General features: G+C 39.0%; 1 protein-coding gene across 4 annotated transcripts in view; it reads left to right on the top strand.

Moving 5' to 3' along the window:
• The window catches only part of FTO (FTO alpha-ketoglutarate dependent dioxygenase), a 430,315-nt gene that overhangs the window by 109,924 nt on the left and 300,216 nt on the right, over positions 1 to 20,175 (top strand). For all 4 annotated transcript variants that reach the window (XM_004371582.2, XM_023726895.1, XM_023726896.1 and 1 more), the window contains exon 2: positions 4,077 to 4,154. In XM_004371582.2, the coding sequence (XP_004371639.1) occupies positions 4,077 to 4,154 (78 nt within the window). The remainder of the gene's footprint in view (positions 1 to 4,076; positions 4,155 to 20,175) is intronic.

Here is a 20,175-nt window from a genome sequence, read left to right as displayed (position 1 = left end):
ATCAAAACAATATAAAATAAAGATTAATAGCCCTGACTTTGCCTTTTTTTAAAAAGCTGTTCTGCTTAGATTCTTTTTATAAAAAACTAAATAAAAATTCTGAATATGTAATATATGTATGTAATTAAAACATCAAAACAATATAAAATGGAATGTTTTGAGTTCTTTTGCTCCCACCCTTGTCTCCTTCTATTCATTTTCCAACTCCACCCCTGACAGATAACTACTTTATTACTTTGTTACTTAGCCTGTATGTTTCTCTATGCAGATGCAAGCAGCTGTGAATATCTATGTAATTTTTCCTTCTTGTTCTGTACCTTACTTCTTTACTTGCCGGTATATCCTGGAGAGCTTTTTATTTCATTAACACAGAGCTTCCTCATTCTTGTTTACTGTTGCATTATATTTCATTGTGTGGCTGTAACATAGTTTAACTGTCCCCTATGGATGGACACTTGTGTTGTTTCCCATCTTTTTTTTTTTTTTTGTTTTTTGAACTATAATTCATGTATCATAAAATCCACCCTTTAAAAGTGTTCAATTCAGTGGTTTTAAGCATGTTTCCAAGCTTTTGTTCTACCAATAGTGATGCATCCAGTAACTTTGTGCATATATTCCTTTGAACATGGTGTGAGTATATCTGTAGGATAAAGCTTCAGAACTAGTATTGCTGGGTCAAAGGGTAAATGCACTTGAATTTTGGTAGGAATCACCAGTTGCCCTTCATAGGGATTGTACTGTTATGCATGCATGAGAGCGAAGTACGAGAGGGCCTGTTTCCCCACAGTTTTGCCAGGGGTGACTTTGCCTTTTTATCAAGCAATTTTAATTGCTTTATAAAAGCAATTTATAGCCAATTTTTCAAATATTGATTTTCGTATCCAGTATAATCAAATATTGATTCTTGATTGGCTTCACCAAGGTAAACATGACTGAAACTTCTTTTTCAGTTAATAAATATTGTTATTTGTAATTGATCTTGTCATTTAATTGGTAAATTGTAAGTAGTGAATGTTGTACAGACCACGCTTGGTTCAGCTTTGTGGTCTTAAGTTGGATACTTTCTCAACCTCCATTCTCTCCTGTCAAAATGGCTATAATGATGCTCACAATATTAAAATTAAAAATTTTCAGTGGGGGAAGATCATTTACATTCTGCTTGCTCTATAGTAGAACATTCTTATAGAATTTTATTCTTTTGATATAGCCTTCCAAGTTATAGTGTTGTATACTGTTTGATGCTCTGGGCCTGAACTTAGATGATAAGAGGTTGTTTTTGCAATAATTTAGCTGAAGCATTAATTATAAGCAGAGTCCCTGCCTCCATTGGTGTTTGTTGACCTTTGGGACAGATCAGTTGCTGTTTAATCTGGCGGGTGGAGTATATAATTCCTTTCCCTCCTTATACACAGATTAGCTTTATTGATGGATTCTCATGAAGAGATCTAAAGGCGATGTTTATAAGGTAGAGTCATTTCAAGGTTGGAGACATCATTGGCATTTGAATTATTGAAGGCTTTTAAGGATGACTTTAAAATAAAATTTTTTTTTTTTTGCATTTATAAATTTGCTGGTGCTTTGTGCCTATAAAAAAGATGGAGAACAGGTTAAAGATTTGTAGGAAAATGCAGGCTTCCTGAGCTTGAAGTGAAAATTGAGGTATAGATTTTGATTGCATTAGTCATGGAGTGTATAAATGTGCAAGTGTATGCATAGACATATCATTTGTTTTTTCTATGCCTCAAATAATGGCTAATACTGAAATCAGAAAATCCAGCTAACCAATTAATAAATTATCCGAACTAATGGTGTGTGAATTATGTTAGTATTACAGGTTCTTGGTAAAGGAAAAGTGTTCATAGTTTAACTGGTAAGCCAGTCTTATCGTTCAGATGAGAAAACATCTGAGGGCAAAGGAGAAGGCTTTAATTAAATACTATACAGACTACAGTGGGAGAAAGATGTGATAGTCTACTTCAATAAAGATTTATAGCCTTGGAAACCCTATGGGGCAGTTCTACTCTGTCCTTTAGGGTCGCTATGAGTCGGAATCAACTCAACAGCAATGGGTGTGGGTATACAGACTAGAATTATACATAAGAGTAGGATTTACGATTTTGTTTCTCTTAGGTAGACTGCTTGCTATATTTCTATTTCTTTTCTTCTTTGTTCATTTTTGATAATGATATAAAAGGTCCAGAAAGAATCTGAGTTTTGCCCAGAAGGCTGTTTTCTCTGGATCACTCTGGTTCTGATGGGTTTGTGAGGGATGGCCACCATGTCTGGTTTAGCAGGTTGTGCACTGTATAAGCACAGTGGCAACAGAGGTGGGTGGGGAGCTGAAATCCAGCTTGTGTTCACAAAGTCTTGCCCTGTGGAGTGGGGCAAAATAGGCCTAGAACAAGGTGCGCGATTTTCTAATTCTTGTAAAAGTCCCTTCCTGGCAACAGCCCTGGTGATGCATTTTTATTTATTTATTTGTTTTATTGTACTTTAGATGAAGGCTTACAGAACAAATAGTTTCTCATTAAACAATTAGCACGCGTATTGTTTTATGACAATGGTTAACAACCCCATAACATGTCAACACTGTCCCTTCTCAACCTTGGGTTCCCTATTACCAGCTTTTCTGTCCCCTCCTGCCTTCTAGTCCTTGTCCCTGGACTGTTGTAACCCATTAGTCTCGTTTTGTTTTATGGGGCTGTCTAATCTTTGACTGGATGTTGAACCTCAGGAGTGACTTCATTACTGAGCTAAAAGGGTGTCCGGGGGCCATACTCTCAGGGTTTCTCCAGTCTCTGTCAGGCCAGTGAGTCTGGTCTTTTTTTGTGAGTTAGAATTTTGTTCTCCATTTTTCTCCAGCTCTGTCCAGGACCCTCTGCTGTGATCCCGGTCAGAGCAGTCAGTGGTGGTAGCCAGGCACCATCTAGCTGTACTGGAATCAGTCTTGTGGAGGCTGTGGTAGTTGTGGTCCATTAGTCCTTTGGACTAATATTTCCCTTGTATCTTGTTTTCTTCATTCTCCCTTGCTGCCGAAGGGGTGAGACCAGTGGAGTATTTTAGATGGCTGCTCACAGGCTTTTAATACCCCAGACGCTACCCTGATGATGCATTTTATTAGTCTAATTTGAAAACCAGTTGTTTCTCCTTTTTCTGTTTTTTAAAAAAATTTATTTTAGATAATTTCTATAGTATGCACATAGGTGTATGTGTATGTTTGTGTATACAGGCACATATATGCCATTTATGTGCTGTATGTACATGCTCACAAAGCACACTCCATATATGCTTGAATATAAGGTCAGGTATTCCCTGAAAAAATCCTGCAGAAGGAGTCACCTAATATGTATTTGATTCCCTATAAATTACTATATAATGTAGAGTCTGCCTCATTTACTTTGTTTAAATATCACGGAACTACTTGGGGAAGACGAAGAAGCTCAGAACGGCCTCATAGGAGCTGTGGATGCTTACAGTGTTTCTTGATAGAATTGGAAAGAAGCAAAGATTTTAATTCAGATTTAATAATTATTCTAGAGATCAAATATTGCTTTAAAAAAGCAATACTGTAAGTGGATATGATCTCCAATGAATGTTTACAGGATGAGTAAAAATTTCAAACATCCTGATGTTATGCAAATGGATACTTGTGGCTTGGGTTGCTATTTCCGGTGATAACATCATAGAAGGAATCAATAACTACTGTGTCTCAAACTGCTTATACAGACTGGAAGATTTGCTTTGGAAAATTGTATTGGATGACTTAAAAGGTGCCATTAGTGATGAAAAAGACCCTGATGTCAAAGATACATGTCAAGAGTTTGCATCAGATTGTCTCAAGAAATGTCAGAGTGAATAAAATCATTATTTCTAAATTAATGTTTCATACAATATGTAATTTAAAATTTGTATATTTAATACATATTATAATTGGCATTTGACTAATTTGTTCTCTAAAAGCATATAGTCGAGTTGACTAAATTATTTTGGTATTTCCTCTATTGGAAGGATAAGGGGTTGTCTTACGTTTTGATTTGCTTTATATTCAGTCATATGTAAATACTATTTTTATACAGAAACTGAGGCTTCTTGAAGAACTTGAAGACGCATGGCTTCCTTATCTGACCCCCAAAGATGATGAATTCTATCAGCAGGTAAGGTATTTTAATATTTTTATCAATTTGTAGTAATATGCTTGGCAGAGATATTGAGATAGAGAACCTCAGAGGTAATCTAATCCAATCTACCTCATCTTATCTGTGAGGAAACTGTGATCAAGACAGGTTCAATGATAGGTGAAATGACCTGATTTGATTATCCTGGACTCCTCATTGCCTACAAAGCATATAAACTCACAGTCTGCTTTCTGCTTCGAACTTGGTGCTTTAGCATGGTGGACTGTCTTTAGTTCCTCACGTGTTCCATGCTGTTCCCCATTTCCTTGCGTCTGCTATGCTGTTTGTTTTGCCTATAATATCCTTTTGCCCTTTATCCTGTTTCCAGATGGCTAATTCTGCAAGACTTCACCTAACGTCACCTCCTTTGTGAAGACTTCCCCGACTTACCTAACCTACAAGTAGAGTTGAGCACACTCTCCTCTGTGCTACTTGTACCTTGTAAACACCTCATTGTACCATCCATCATGTTGTATTGGATTTATAGGATTCTGTATCTGTCTTCCTCAATTAGTCAGATCCCAGGTGGCACAAATGGTTAAGTGCTTGACTACTAGCCGAAAGGTTGGTGGTTTGAACCCACCCAGAGGGGCCTTGGATGACAGGCCTGACAATCTGCTTCTGAAAGGTCACAGCCTTGAAAACCCTATGGAGCAGTTCTATCCTCCACACATGGGGTCGCCATGAGCCAGAATTAACAGAATGGCAACTAACAATAACACCTTTAAATTACAAATGACAAAAGTCCAAATCAAACTCCTTGTAGCAAAAAAGGGAATTTGTTACTTAACTTAGATGTCTAGGTTATGTCATGGCTAACTCCAGCTTCTTGAAAGATGTTATCTGATCAGTTTTTCTCCATTTCTTGGCTTGGTTTTCCTCTGTGTGACTTCATACTGAACAAGCTCTCACCTGATAGCTTAAGAGGACTCTCTGACAGCCCAAGGGATATGTGATCTTTGGCATCTGGGATCTTACAAGAAGGTGGTGATTTCCATGTTTTCATCCGGTTCCCCAGGGGATGATATGTTGGCCTGGTTAGAGTCGTGTATTCAGACGGGTGTGATGCTGTTGTTTACTTATTTCACATACTCACTCTTAGAGTTGGGTTGGAATGCAGAGCATTCCTACCCCAACAACACAGACTGAAAGTCAGAGATGGATGGCTTCCCCAAAGGAAAATTGGAGTACTGTTACCAAAGATGGAGGAGAATGCAAGCTGGCCGAGCAAAACCAGTACATTTTTACCTATTCTTTCCTACTGTAATGTAAGGTCTTTCGGGTATAGGAATTGGGACATATCTTTGTATTTCTGGCACTTAGTGTTTGTACATAGCATACCCTCAGTAACCGTGGAAAGAGAGGAAAGTTTACCCATCTAGAATCCAGGTCTCTTGGCTTCCAGTGTCTCTCACCTGCATTATCATTAAATCTTTACTGTCTTTCACTGGGTCAGCCCTCTTATGGGTCTACTTAGTTCTCTTCTTTGCCTCTCTTTCTTAATCCTCCCTTTCTTAATGCAGCATATTTTCTAACTAAGACATCAACCTGAGCATGTCTACCCCCTGCTTCAAATCCCTCAGTGGCTGTTCATTGCCTGGCTCCTGCAGTTCTAGCGTCATCTCCCCCACTCTTCCACCATTTTACTTATGCTGGATTTTTGTAGTATCTCAAATTAGCTATGTAATTTCATATTTGGGAGACTTCTTGCTGCATCCTCTGCTGACATGCCTCCGTCTCCTTGTCTGTCTCATCTTTCCTTGGTGAACTTCAGTGTTACCTGGCTGGAGCAGCTTACTTGTCATCTCTGATGTGAAGCTTCCCTAACACCTCTACAGCCTAGAAAGTTGTCTCTGTTCCCTCCTGTGTGGTCCTGTAGCACTTCATCTGTCCCTTTATTAGCACTTATCTCAATTTATTGTAATGATTTCTTTATATGTTTGTGTTCCTTGTTCTATGTGCCTTGTGTAGTGCCTGGTACCTAGCAAGTGCTTAATTAATTTGCTTGAATGAATGAATGAATGAATGAATGCATATATGAATCATTTTAAAAGGCAAGTTATATAATAATAAGTTTAGTATGATGTGAATTTTGTGTTTATACACAGTCACACGTCCCCAGGGAGGGTGTATAGTGAAAGATCTCAAGGATATATACAGAAATGTCATATCCCAGAGTGGTAGGGTTTTCCCTTCTGAGCTTTTCTGGTTTTCAGATTATCTGTAATGAACATGTATTCTTTGGCAATCAGGAAAAAAAAAAATTTAAAGTACGGTTAAGATAGGTGATCCCACAAAATACAATCAGTTCTTCAATTCTTAACTAATATTTTCACAGATATAAGCCTCATGGTACATGATTACACGCATTGTTGGAAAGCAACTGCTGAGCCATTTCAGCTTTTGTTTTGTGAAAGTAGTACATGAAGAATCAAACACAAAAGGTTATCAGCCCACCTTGCTCTGAACCAGCCATACACTGGGGAATAAAAGGAAACCCAAATGCAAATAGAACAACTATCAAGGCTTCTCTTTTATTGTTCCAAGACCCACAACAAACCCTGATACCAATATCTAATCACTTTAAGTGTGCCTTATAAGAAGGCTTAGTACTTCTACAAAACCTTAGTAAAAGTAAATCTGTTCTCCTAAAAGATGAAGTAAAAACACTTTTTAATGACATGAATAAATAGAAAGTTCAGACCTGACATTAGGTCTGTTAAATAGTCTCTGGCCGCAGGAATGTCAATCCAGCTGCCAGTCATAAAAACACAAGACTTTATGCAGTTTCCTTATTAGGTCGGGGTCATCTATTGTCAGTTGACTCCTACAGTGTGCCAGGGACTGGGCTAAATGTTTGATGAAATCCTGACAACAGCCTTATTCATTCATTCCAGATTTATGTATTGAGTACCAATTCTACTTCAGTCAGTGGTGCTAGGGGTTGAGGTAGTGATTATCATTTCTGTTTTAGATATCATTAAGACTAAGTTAAGGTCCGTAGGTGGTACAAATGATTTGTGCTTGACTGCTAATCTAAAGGGTGGTGGTTTGAGCCTACTCAGTGGTACAAGGGAAGAAAGGCCTGGTGATCTGCTTCTGTTAAGATTACAGCCAAGAAAACCCTATGGAGCAGTTCTACTCTGTAACACATGGGGTCGCTATGAGTCGGAATCAGCTTGACAGCAACTAACAACAGTAGCAATAAGTTACTCATCTGAGTGGCAGAGCTGGAGTTCAGATCCATATTTGCCTGTCTCTAAAGGCTCATGCTTTTTCTGCTACACTGTACGCCTTTCAGTATGTCTTGCTCAAATTCAGAACACCTTCAGAGAAGGTTTGCAGTTTCTTCTGTTAAGACCCTGGAGAAAACAACAACAACCATAACAAGAACTCAAAGCCAAAGAGCAGAGAGAGCCTCTGTTGGCTCACCATGGAGCACAAAGAAATGAGGAATTACAGTGTTAGAAAATAAACTCTGGCTTCCACATCTGTGAATGCTGCCGTTTTATCCAGAGAAAATGCTACGCTCCCCTTTGCTTTCATTTATTGTGTGCGTTCCATGTGCCAGGTTGTTCTGGTATTATTCTAACCACACTATGAGGCAGCAGTCATTAAAATCCCCATTTTAGAAATGAGGAAACTGAGGCAGAGAGAGCTTTAGAAATTTGCTCAAGATTTGCAGGCAGGAAGTGTCAGGGCCAGGATTTGAGCCCGGGCTGTCTGGCTTCTGTACTCTCAAGCCCTATACTGCTTCCCTCTTCCTCTGGGTCTCATGGTCCTTCTGGGATTGCAGTGCTTTTATACCAGTGATCCCAAACCACTATGTCATTTCCTGCTCTCCCTTGTGATCTCCAGTCCCCCAATTCCTACTGCCTACTGGGTTTCTGAAGGAACCCTGGTGGTGCAATGATTAAGCAAGTGCTTGACTGCTAACCAAAAGTCAGTAAATAGAACCCACCAGCGGCTCCACAGGAGGAAGACCAGGTGATCCGCTCCTGTAAAGATTCTAAACCCCAAAAACCATTGCCATTGAGTCGATTCTGACCTATAGATCAGAGTAGACCTACCCTATGGATCCGTAAAGATTGCAGCCTAGGAAACCCCGTACTCCAGGTCTACTCTGTCCTATAGGGTCTCTATGAGTTGGAATTGACTCAACGGCACACAACAACAGCAACAACTGGGTCTCTACCTGAAAGTCTTTCCAGTACGTCTAACTCAGCATGCTCCATGTTAATTAATTACTTAATTAAATAAATGTATTTAGCCCCCATTTTTTGCCAGGCACTGTTGTAGACACTAGAGATGAAGTTGTGAAAACTGACAAAGATTCCTGCCTTGTTTCAGTTTATTTCCTGTAGAGCAGGGATGGTGGTGGGTGGAAATAAATGATGGAATAACTAAAGAGTAAATACGTCAGAAGAGAAAACTGGTATGGAGATAAGTAAAGCAAGTAAAGGGGATAGGAAATACTAATCCCTTTGGTGGGGGATTGCCAATTTAAATAGGGTGGCTACGGATGGCCTTCTTGAGAAAGTGACATTTGAACAAAGATTTGATGGAGGTATAGGAGCAAACCATGCAGAAACTTGGAGGAAAAATGTTCTAGGCATGTGGAACAGTAAATACAAAGGCTCTGAGGCTAGCATACCTGGAGCAGAGTGATAGAGTTGTAGGGATAGAAGGAGATGAGATCAGAGAGTAACAGGCCCTATTATACAGGAACTTGCCCACTATTGTAAAAACGTTGTCTGTTACTCTAAGCAAGATGAGAAGATGTGAGAGGATTTGGAGCATGTCATGGATTGAATTATGTCCCCCAAAAAATGTGTGTATCAATTTGGCTGGACAATGATTCCTGGTATTGTGTGATTTTCCTGTAAGTTGTAAATCCTGCCTCTATGCTGTTAATGAGGGAGGATGGATGGCAGTTGTGTTAGTAAGGCAGGACTCAATCTACAAGATTGGATTGTGTCCTGAGACAATCTCTTGAGATATAAGAGTGAGAAGTGAGCAGAGAGACAGAGGGACCTCATACCACCAAGAAAGCAGTGCCAGGAGCAGAGCATGTCCTTTGGACTCGGGGTCCCCGCGCGGAGAACCTCCTAGTCTGGGGGAACATTGATGAGAAGGCCGACAGAGAGAGAAAGCCTTCCCCTGGAGCTGACACCCTGAATTTGGACTTCTAGCCTACTTTGCTGTAAGGAAATAAACTTCTCTTTGTTAAAGCCATCCACTTGTGGTATTTCTGTTATAGCGGCACTAGATGACTAAGACTGAGCACAAGTGCGACAGGACTTGACTTGCGTTTTTGTAAGGATCCATTTTACAAGGATACTGTTCATTCTCTTCTCTAGTGGCATCTCCTTTTTCCTGTTCTTAAAATTAGAAACCTTGCTGTTCTCAGCTTCTCCCCAAGGCTTCTATACCTCAGTCAGTCACTGCCCCCTAGCAATTCTTCCTCTCTAGAATCTTTCAAGTTGTTTCTTCTTTTCCCCTCCCATGGACAGATCTTAGTTCAGGCCCTCATTCGTCACCTTCCATTTATACAGTTTTAACTTTAATGGGTGTTCCTTATGCGCTCCCTGAGTGCCATTAGAATGGTCTTCCTGGAAATGTCTGACTTGTTACTCCTTGCTTTATAAATTTTGCTGGGTCTCTCTTCCTTCCAAGCTGAAGTTCAGACTCTTCAGCATATCTCTTAAGGCCATTGACCAGAGAACCTAGCATGACCCCAGATTGTGTCTCTGGTCTTGTCTCTACCCATTCCCTAACACTGTGTACAACCTTAAACTCCTGTTAAACAAAGTCTTGACCTGACCCTGCCATGCTCTGTCATCCTTCCATGCCTTTATGCCTACTGTTCCTTGGATCTGGAGTGCCCTCCTCCCCTTTGCTGTCTGGTGAACATCTATTCCTCATTAAAGGTGTTCCTTAAATTTTATATTTTCTGTGAAGATACTGGGAAATCCCATTTGTTGTAACTTTGGAAATATTTTCAGAGTCTGACCACTTCTCACCACCTCTGCTGCTTATATGGTAGCCAAAGCCACCATCATCCCAATCTATCCCAACAGCCTTCTAACTGGTCTCCCTACTTCTTCCCTTGCCCCTTTCCTTACAGTCTATTTTAACACAGCAGCCAGAGCGATCTTTTTAAAAACATAAATCAGTTCACTACACTTTCTTGCTCAAAGCCCTTCCGTGGCTTCCTGTCTTGTTCAGAGTCAAAGCCTTGGACCTTACATTCACCTACAAAGCACTGCAGGATCTGGCTCTGGACTGGTTCTCTCACTTCATTTCCTGCTTCTTTTATCCTCGCTCCCTCTTCCCACTCTAACTTTCTTGCTCTTCCTAGAAAAAAAACAAGCACACTCCTGCCCCAAGCCCTTTGCATTCAGTGTGCCTTCAACCTGGAACTCTTTTTCTCTCACAGGTATCTGCAGGGCTTGCCACCTTCATTGCTTGCATTCCTCTGCTCAGATGTCACCTTATCAAGAGAGACCTTCCCTGCCCCCCTATGTAAAATAGCAACACTCACCCCTAGCATTCCCTATCCTACTTACCTGGCCTTACTTTTCTCCATAGCACTTATCACCATCAAAATACTATATATTTTACTTATTTGCTTATTGTCTGACTCCCCTTACCAGAATGTGAGCTCCTAGAGCATATAGAAGTTTTGCTCACTTCTGTATTCTCAGCACTGGGCTTTGGATATAGTATGTGCTTGATAAATATGTATTCAATAAATGAGGATTTTCCGCATTCCCCTTTCTCAGTACTTATTCATTGTTCCCATAGCAGTAATATTCATACCTCTATTATTTTAAGAAGGAACCCTGGTGGCACAGTGGTTAAGTGCTTGGCTGCTAACTGAAGGATTGGCAGTTCAAACCCAGAAAGATGTGGCAGTCTGCTTCCGTAAAGATTTATAGCCTTTAGAAACCCAATGGGGTAGTTCTACTCTGTCCTATAGGGTCGCTATGAGTTGGAATCGATTCGACGACAGTGGGTTTGGTGAGGTTTGATATTATGTTAAGTCTTTCTTTAACTATTGGTTTATATTTTTGTCTATAATGTTAAACTATGAGATCCTATAAAACAGGACTTATCTTGTTTTTATCATTGTATTTATGGCAGTTTAGAGTGCCTGGTACATATCAAGTATTCAATAAATGTTAAGTAAACAAACAAAAAATGAACTGTTGAGTGAATGAATGAATGAACAAACATCTCTATGTTACTTTGTAGCAAGCCACATGTTATAATAGGACTCATCCTGATAGCAGTAGCAAGGCCTAAGTAGTGACTTCAGGAGAGTGTCTCCTCTGGTAGATGGCTCAGTGTCCTGCAGCTGGAGGTTGGGCCAAATCAGTGTTTAGCCCATTAATCTTGGCATGGTAGCTAAGTCGCAAGCATTTTACAACTAAAATTGTATAGAAAATATTATGACTAAAACAGCAAATTGCTATTGAGTGCATAGAAGAATCCTGATCAAAAGAGGGAAGATGCAGAACAGAATTTCAAATTCTCATGGATTTCAGACTTTCAGGGGCCATTGAGGCTGGCTGAACCCCCAAAACTATTGCCCTGAGATAATCTTTAAACCTTAAACCAAAAATATCCCCTGAAGTCTTCTTAAAACCAAACAGTAGTTTAGCTTAACTAGTAAAGAATGTCTGCCTTGAGCATTATGCTCTTTTAAGATCTATCAGTAGGGGATCAAACTGACAACAGCAACTCAAAAGATTAGATAGGAACCTTAAGGGGCAGTGAGTTTATGTTAATGGAGGAGGAACAACTCAGAAAAGGAGAGTGAGAATGACTGCACAACTCGAAGTATGTAATCAGTGTCACTGAATTGTACATGTAGAAGCTGTTGATGTATGTTTTGCTATGTATGTTCTCAACAACAATAACAAATAAAATATTTTTAAAAATTGCTATCAAGTGCAAAATAGGAAGTATTACCATTAAAATCTGTTACAAGCCAGACTGGAAACATACTCTTCAGAAATCAGACTATCCTAACACTGTAAATGATGGCCATTTCCCGAATCACTTGAAGATTTTTTTATTTTATTTCACTCCACTGAAAGCTGAGTTCCATTGGGCTTCATTTAAGTGAGCCTCTTGTAAACTGGTGTCATATTCACTTAACACTATGTCTGACTTCTCTGTGTGATGAAATCCTTTCAGAAACGTCCCTTGATATGAGGGGAAGAGGTGGAATTTTTATATAATGGTTTTAAATAGGCAGAAAATAAGACCTGTTCACCAGAGAGCTTAGCATGCTCCATCTTTCACCCATCAATCAGGGCCTGGCATGTTGATAATTTACATCTAAAATACCTTCCCAAATGCTTGTTAAACTATAAAATCATCATTTATGTCACAGAATCTTTTGTAGATCTCAAGAAATTCATTATGTGACCAGACAACTATCAGTATAATTGCATGACTGTATACACCTTGCAAAAACTTGAATGGGACTAAATGAAAACAAAAATATTCTAATGTATTTGTAAATCTGCTGACAGCTGTTCCAACTTATTGTATACTATCTAATGTTTTACATCTACCTGTCTGAAATGGAAAGTGAACTTATTCGTTTGACAGAATGAATTAATATTAAATTATTTAATGTTTATTTCTTTTCCAAAGTTACTTATTACTCTCTTAAAAAATGAATATTTACATAGCACTTTATGTGTCTGACACTATTCTAATTACCTGATAAATAATAAGAGAGAGCATTTAGGTATGGAGTAACAAAACCTAATATGTATATAGCCTACCCATATATATGCTAAAATTTGTAGTGATACTTTATTAAGGATATTAAGCTCATTTCAGTCATATAGGGTGGAAATAATTTTTCCAGTTAGTTGTTTTCTTTTTAATTTTGTGTATGATTCTTTTGATGCAAAAGTTAAAAATTTTGTATAATTAAAACTATCAATCTTCTTTTTAAAAACCAATTTATTGAGGTATAGTTTACATAGCATAAAATGCACCTTTTTAAATTGTACATTCAATGAGTTTTGGTAAATTTACAAGCTATTCAACCCTTAGTACTTTTAGAACATTTCCATCCCCACAAAAAGATCCCTCATGCCTATTTGCAGTCAGTCTTCTTTGCTACCCTCAGCCAACCACTGATCTATTTTCTATCAGTCTTCAAACTTTTATTCCTAGAAATAAGTCCTGAGCATTTATATTGAGCCAAGTGCTGGGGATATGATGGAGAATAAAATTGCTACCATTTCCTCCTTGGACCTTGCAGTCTTGTGGGACAAATTATTAAACAAATAATAGTTCAAATAAATACATAGTTACTACTTGATAAGTCCTATAAAAAAGTCTGTTAGTTTGTCATACTGTGGTGGCTTGTGTGTTGCTGTGATGCTGGAAGCTATACCGTCAGTAATTCAAATACCAACAGAATGATGGACAAATTTCAGCTGAGCTTCTAGACTAAGACAGACTAGGAAGAATGACCTGGTGGTCTACTTCTGAAAAAGTCAGTGAAAACCTTGTGAATAGCAATAGAACATTGTCTGATGTAGTACTGGAAGATGAGCCCTTCAGGTTGGAAGGCACTGAAAATACAACTGGGAAAGAGCCACCTCCTCAAAGTAGAGTCCATCTTAATGATGTAGATGGAGTCAAGCTTTTGGGACCTTCATTTGCTGATGTGGCACGACTCAGAATGAGAAGAAACAGCTGCAGACATCCTTTAATAATGGGAATGTGGAATGTATGAAGTATGAATCTAGGGAAATTGAAAGTCGTCAAAAATGAAATGGAATGCGTAAACATTGATAACCTAGGCATTAGTGAGCTGAAATGGACTGGTATTGGCCATTTTGAATTGGACAGTCATATGGTCCACTATGCCAGGAATGACAAATTAAAGAGGAATGGCGTTGCATTCATTGTCAAAAAGAACATTTCAAGATCTGTCCTAAAGTACAAAGCTGTCAGTGATAGGATAATATCCATACGCCTGCAAGGAAGACCACTTAATACAACTGTTACTCAAATTTACACACCAACCACTAATGCCAAAGATGAGGAAATTGAAGATTTTTACCAGCATCTGCAGTCTGAAATTTATCAAACATGCAATCAGGATACATTGATAATTAATGGTGATTGGAATGCAAAAGTTGGAAACAGAGAAGAAGGGACAGTAGTTGGAAAATTATGGCCTTGGTGATAGAAATGATGCCAGAGGTCACATGATGAAATTTTGCAAGACCAACTACTTCTTCATTGCAAATACCTTTTTCCACCAACATAAATGTCAACTGTATACTTGGACCTCACCAGATGGAATACACAGAAATCAGATTGACTACATCTGTGGAAAGAGACAATAGAAAAGCTCAATATCATCAGTCAGTCAGAACAAGGCCAGGGACCAACTGTGGGACAGACCATCAATTGCTCATGTACAAATTCAGGTTGCAGCTGAAGAAAATATTTGCAAGCCCATGAGAGCCAAAGTATGGCCTTGAGTATATTCCACTTGAACTTAGAGACTGTCTCAAGAATAGATTTGACTCATTAAATGCTAATGACTGAAGACCAGATGAGTCGTGGAATGACATCAAGGAAATTGTATACATGAAGAAAGCAAGAGGTCATTAAAACGGAAAGACAGAAAAGACCAAAATGAATGTCAGAAGAGACTCTAAAACTTGCTCTTGAATGTAGAGTAGCTAAAGCAAAAGAAAGAAATGATGAAGTAAAACAGCTGAAAAGATTTCAAAGGGCAGCTGGAGAAGACAAAGTAAAGTATTACAATGAAATGTGTAAAGAGCTCAAGTTAGAAAACCAAAAGGGAAGAACATGCTTAGCATTTCTGAAGCTGAAGAACTGAAGAGAAAACTCAAGCCTCGATTTGCAATATGGAAAGATTCTGTGGGGAAAATATTAAACGACACAGGAAGCATCAAAAGAAGATGGAAGGAATACACAAAATCACTGCACCAAAAGAAGAGTTGGTTGACGTTCAACCATTTCAGGAGGTAGCATGTCATTGAGAACTGATGGCACTAAAGGAAGAAGTCCGAGCTGCACTGAAGGCATTAGTGAAGAACAAGCCTCCAGGAATTGACGGAATACCAATTGAGATGTTTCAGCAAACAGATGCAGTGCTGGAAGTGCTCACACGTCTGTGCCAATAAATTTGGAAGACAGCTACCTGGCCAACCAACTGGAAGAGATCCATATTCATGCCCATTCCAAAGAAATGTGATCCAACAGAATGCAAAAATTATTGAAGAATATCATGAATATCACACACAAGTAAAGTTTTGCTGAAGATCATTCAAAAACCGTTACAGGAGTACATCGACGGGGGACTGCCAGAAATTCAAGCTGGATTCAGATGAGGATGTGGAACCAGGAATATCATTGCTTATGTCAGATGGATCCTGCCTGAAAGTAAAGAATACCAGAAAGATGTCTACCTGTGTTTTATTGACCCTGCAAAGGCATTCAACTGTGTGGATCATAAGAAATTATAGATAACATTACAAAGAATGGGAATTCCAGAACACTTAATAATTTTGTTCATGAGGAGTCTGTTCATACATAGACCAAGAGACAGTCGTTTGAACAGAACAAGGGGTTACTATGTGGTTTAAAATCAGGAAAGGTATGCATCAGGGTTGTATTGTTTCACTATACCTATTCAGTCTGTATGATAAGCAAATAATCTGAGAAGCTGGACTATATAAAGAAGAATGTGGCATCAGGATTGGAGGAAGGAACAACCTGTGCTGTGCAGATAAGACAACCTTGTTTGCTGGAAGTGAAGAGGACTTGAAGCACTTATTGAAGAAGATCAAAGACTACAGCCTTCAGTATGGATTACATCTCAACAAAAAGAAAACAAAAATCTTCACAACTGGACCAGAAAGCAACATCATGATAAACAGAGAAAAGATTGAAGTTGTCAAGGATTTCATTTTACTTGGATCCACAATCAACACCTCTGGAAGCAGTAGTCAAGAAATCAAAGGACGCATTACATTGGGCAAATATGCTGCAAATATTGGGCAAATATAAGACCTCTTTAAAGTGTTAAAAAGCAAAGATGTCACTTTAAGGACTAAGGTGCACCTGACCCAAGCCGTGGTATTTTCAGTTGCCTAATATGCGTGCGAAAGTTGGACCGTGAATAAGGAAGACCGAACGAAGAAGAATTAATGCCTTTGAATTATGGTGTTGGCTAAGAATATTGAATGTACCATGGACTGCCGGAAGAACGAACAAATCTGTCTTGGAAGAAGTACAGCCAGAATTCTCCTTAGAAGCAAGGGTGGCAAGACTTCATCTCACATACTTAGCACATGTTATCAGGAGGAATCAATCCCTCAAGAAGGACATCATGCTTGGTAAAGTAGAGGGTCAGGGAAAAAGAGCAAGACCCTCTATGAGATGGATTGACACAGTGCCTGTAACAGTGGGCTCAAGCATAGCAATTGTGAGGATGGCACAGGACTGGGCTTTGTTTTGTTCTGTTGTACATAGGATCTCTGTGAGTCGGAACCTAACAGCAACAACAACTGAAAAGATAAGAAGTGTGTGATGAATGATAAAGGGGGATACCTATTTGAGGGTGGAGATTCAAGAAAGGTTTCTTGAGAAAGTATCCCTCTCTTTGAGAAAGTGACCTGGTGGATGATAAGGAGTTAGTCCAGCCAGGTGTAGTCCAGCCAGGGAAAGATCACGCCTTGAAGGGGAAAGGGCTGAAATGCTGGGCTCTTTAAGAATGGAAAGGAAGCAGTTGTGGGCAGAGAGGAGAGGCATATAAGATACCAGTGAAAAAAAATAGATTTTGCATACTTTTCCATGTCATTATTATTAGTGAATACCCTTTTTAATGTTAAGGTATTTATGTGATATTCAATAGTTATGTGATTTTCGTGATCCTTAGAGTTATGATTTCCCTTGTTAAATGTATCTCCTATCATTAAACCCTAATGTGTAATGAATGATAGTAACAAGAATGATCGTGTGCCCGTGAATGCATGTGTTTCTTTGTCATTCCCAATCTTCTTCCTGTCTTAGTCCCAGAGGTAATGTGTTCAAAAATCAATGTTCTTAGAAATTATCTTACTTTTCTTTAATGTTTTATACCAAGGGCCCTTTAAAGAACACTGGAGTTAAAGAATTTCCTCCTTTATCACTGCTGCTAGTCAGATGTGCTTCAGTTAGAGTATACTGAGGCCTCAGAGACTAGCTCAGAGGATAACACTAGTTTAATGATGAAATGAGAATAATTGCTCAAGGCTCCAGAATGTTGGGCTTCTGCTCATTGGTTTACTTTGCTCTCTTCATGAGCTCTGTAAATAAGATGTATAATACCACTGTTTCTATTTTCCGATTGGGATAATTGAGGTGTAGCGTCCCTAAATCCTAAATAGATCCCTTACCATTTCAAAGACAGTCCACAGTGGTATGCCCCATGCCTTTGCTCTTTGTGACTTTAAATTCATGATCACATACCTAAGATAGACATTGTGAGAAGCAGGACAACCCTACTGTGCTTACCTAGTAAAGTCATTTCCCAGATTCAGACCCGACTATTTCATTTTTCCTCTTTCTCCTCAAATTTGGGTATCTTTCATTCTGGATCTGCCAGAATAGGCTAGGGTATGTAGTAACAGACAGCCTGAAAATCTCAGTGGCTTCACACAACAGTATTTCTTGTTCATTTTACATCTCATTTGTGGGTTAGCAGAGTCACTAACCATTGAAGTAACTCAGGGATCCAAGCAACCACCAGCTGGTTACTGTGCAAAAGGGAAAAAGAAAGTCTCCCACTGGCAATGAAATGCTCCAGCCTAGCACTAATAGTCACTCTTTCTCAGTAGACAGTAGTTGTCACATGTAACGTGAGGGTACCAGAAAGTGTAATTCAGCATAGGGCCTAAAGAGTGGGATAGGGGTAGAGAATCCAGAAGTATTTGGCAAATAGCACTAATGACCAGCCGACATACTTAGCTAATGACTAAGAGAAAATTGAAGCCCCTACTTCCAAAAAACACCCCCAAAACTCTCTCATCTCCCATTATCAAGTTTGTTTTATTCTAACTGAATTTATATCTTATTTATCCTTCCAGCCTATTCCAATATAGGAAGTATCTCTTCTCCTATCCAAATGTTTTTGATCACATGCTCCTGTCAGTAACAGATTTTGAGCATGCATGGGGGTGTGCTACTAAATGTTGATCACCTGCCTCTCTAGGGAAAAAGAATTCTTGACTTTTAGTGTTTCCTGATTTCCATGGAATAAATAATACTGCTGGACAGTTTGCCAATGTGGCATCACTGACCGTGGAATTGGGAAGAGATGTACACATTGGGCTTTCCTGAGTACCAACTGATTCCATACCACTGGTAGTTGTTTATAAAGTAGACACATTATGACAGTCACATTAAATGCATGTGTATGTGTATACATGCATATGTGTGTGTGTGTGTGGATGCATACATATTATACTACAGCTTGATTTCTTTGTTTAGATTTAAAAAACCCAAAAAACAGTTCTACTATCCCCCCCCACCTCCGCAAATGGATTACTTACACCTCCCATAGAGTGTGTATACCCCATTTGGGAGACTACTACTCTAGACATCCAGACCTTGCTCCATTGGTTACTTGCCTTCTCTTCTGCATCACCAGCCTCTTCCTCTCTCTTGTATTACTGTCATCATTACAAACTCTCATGCATTCTAGTATTTTCCGTTGTTAAAGATCATCCCTTGATCTAGCATTCCCCTTCGTTGACAACTCCATTTTTCTATTCCCCTTCATAGTAAAATCAGAGACACTTCTATACCTGCCATCTCCACTTCCTCATCTCTTGTTCCATCTCCAGCCTACTCTTATCTGACTTCCTTCCCACCCCTCTGCTGAAATTGCTCTTGTCATTGTCATCAATGATTTCCATGCTGCCAAATCTAGTGGGTAATCTCTGTCCTCATCTTACTTGACCTCTTCTTGGCAGTTGACATAGTACATCCTTCTTAAAATGCTCTTTCCTTTTTAGTGTCTACATATATATATACTACCTTGGTCTTCCACCTGATCTCCTCTGCTGAGCCTTCCTTTGTGACTCAGGAAATGACTTTGGGCCCTCTTCTGTATTTGTGCTGTTTCCCTAAGGTGATCCCATTCATTTCCAGGCCTTTAAAAACCAGCTGTGTGCTGACAATTCCCATGTTTATTTCCCTATCACCACTTTCTCTGAGCTCCAGATGTATATATCTAGTTGCTCCCTTGCTGTTTCCACTTAGATATTTCATAGATATCTTAACAGCTGCAGCTCCAAAACAGAACTCTTCATTTCTCCCTATTCTTCTTTCTACTGTATTTGTTTTGTGCCATCTTCCTTATTTCAAAAAATAGCCAATTTTTTATTCAGTTATTAGATCCAGAAATCTGGAGGTCATCCTTAACTTCTTTCCTTTCCTCATACCTTACATCCAATCCATAAACACGTTCTTTGACTCTACCTACAAAGTATGTATTTTATCTGTCCGTTTATCTGTGTTTCTGCCCTAATCCGGACTATCATCCCTTTTCTTCTTGACGGTTGTAATAGCACCTAATAGGATTGTCCACTTTCAGATTTGCCTCTTTCTTTCCAGTCTATGCCCAATATTATGAATAGAGTGATTTTTATAAAATGTAAATCAGATTATTCTTCTCCCTTTGAAATCCTCCAGCACACTTAGAATCAAATCCCAATTCCTTACTGTGACCTCCCTGCTCTGGCCTCTCCCTTCCTCTTCATCCTCATCGCATGTTACGCTGCCTTTGGGTTTTTTTTTTTTTATTGTACTTCAGGTGAAGGCTTACAGAACAAATAGTTTCTCTTGAAACAGAAGTACACACGTTGTTTTATAACATTGGTTAACAACCCCACAACATATCAACCCTCTAAATTCTCAACCTCTTTTTTTTTTTTTT

The sequence above is a fragment of the Trichechus manatus genome, unplaced genomic scaffold, assembly GCF_000243295.1.
Source record: "Trichechus manatus latirostris isolate Lorelei unplaced genomic scaffold, TriManLat1.0 scaffold00014, whole genome shotgun sequence".
Taxonomy (NCBI): domain Eukaryota; kingdom Metazoa; phylum Chordata; class Mammalia; order Sirenia; family Trichechidae; genus Trichechus; species Trichechus manatus.
The sequence above is the reverse complement of the archived record's forward strand: the minus strand, read 5'-3'. Positions and strand labels throughout refer to the sequence as shown.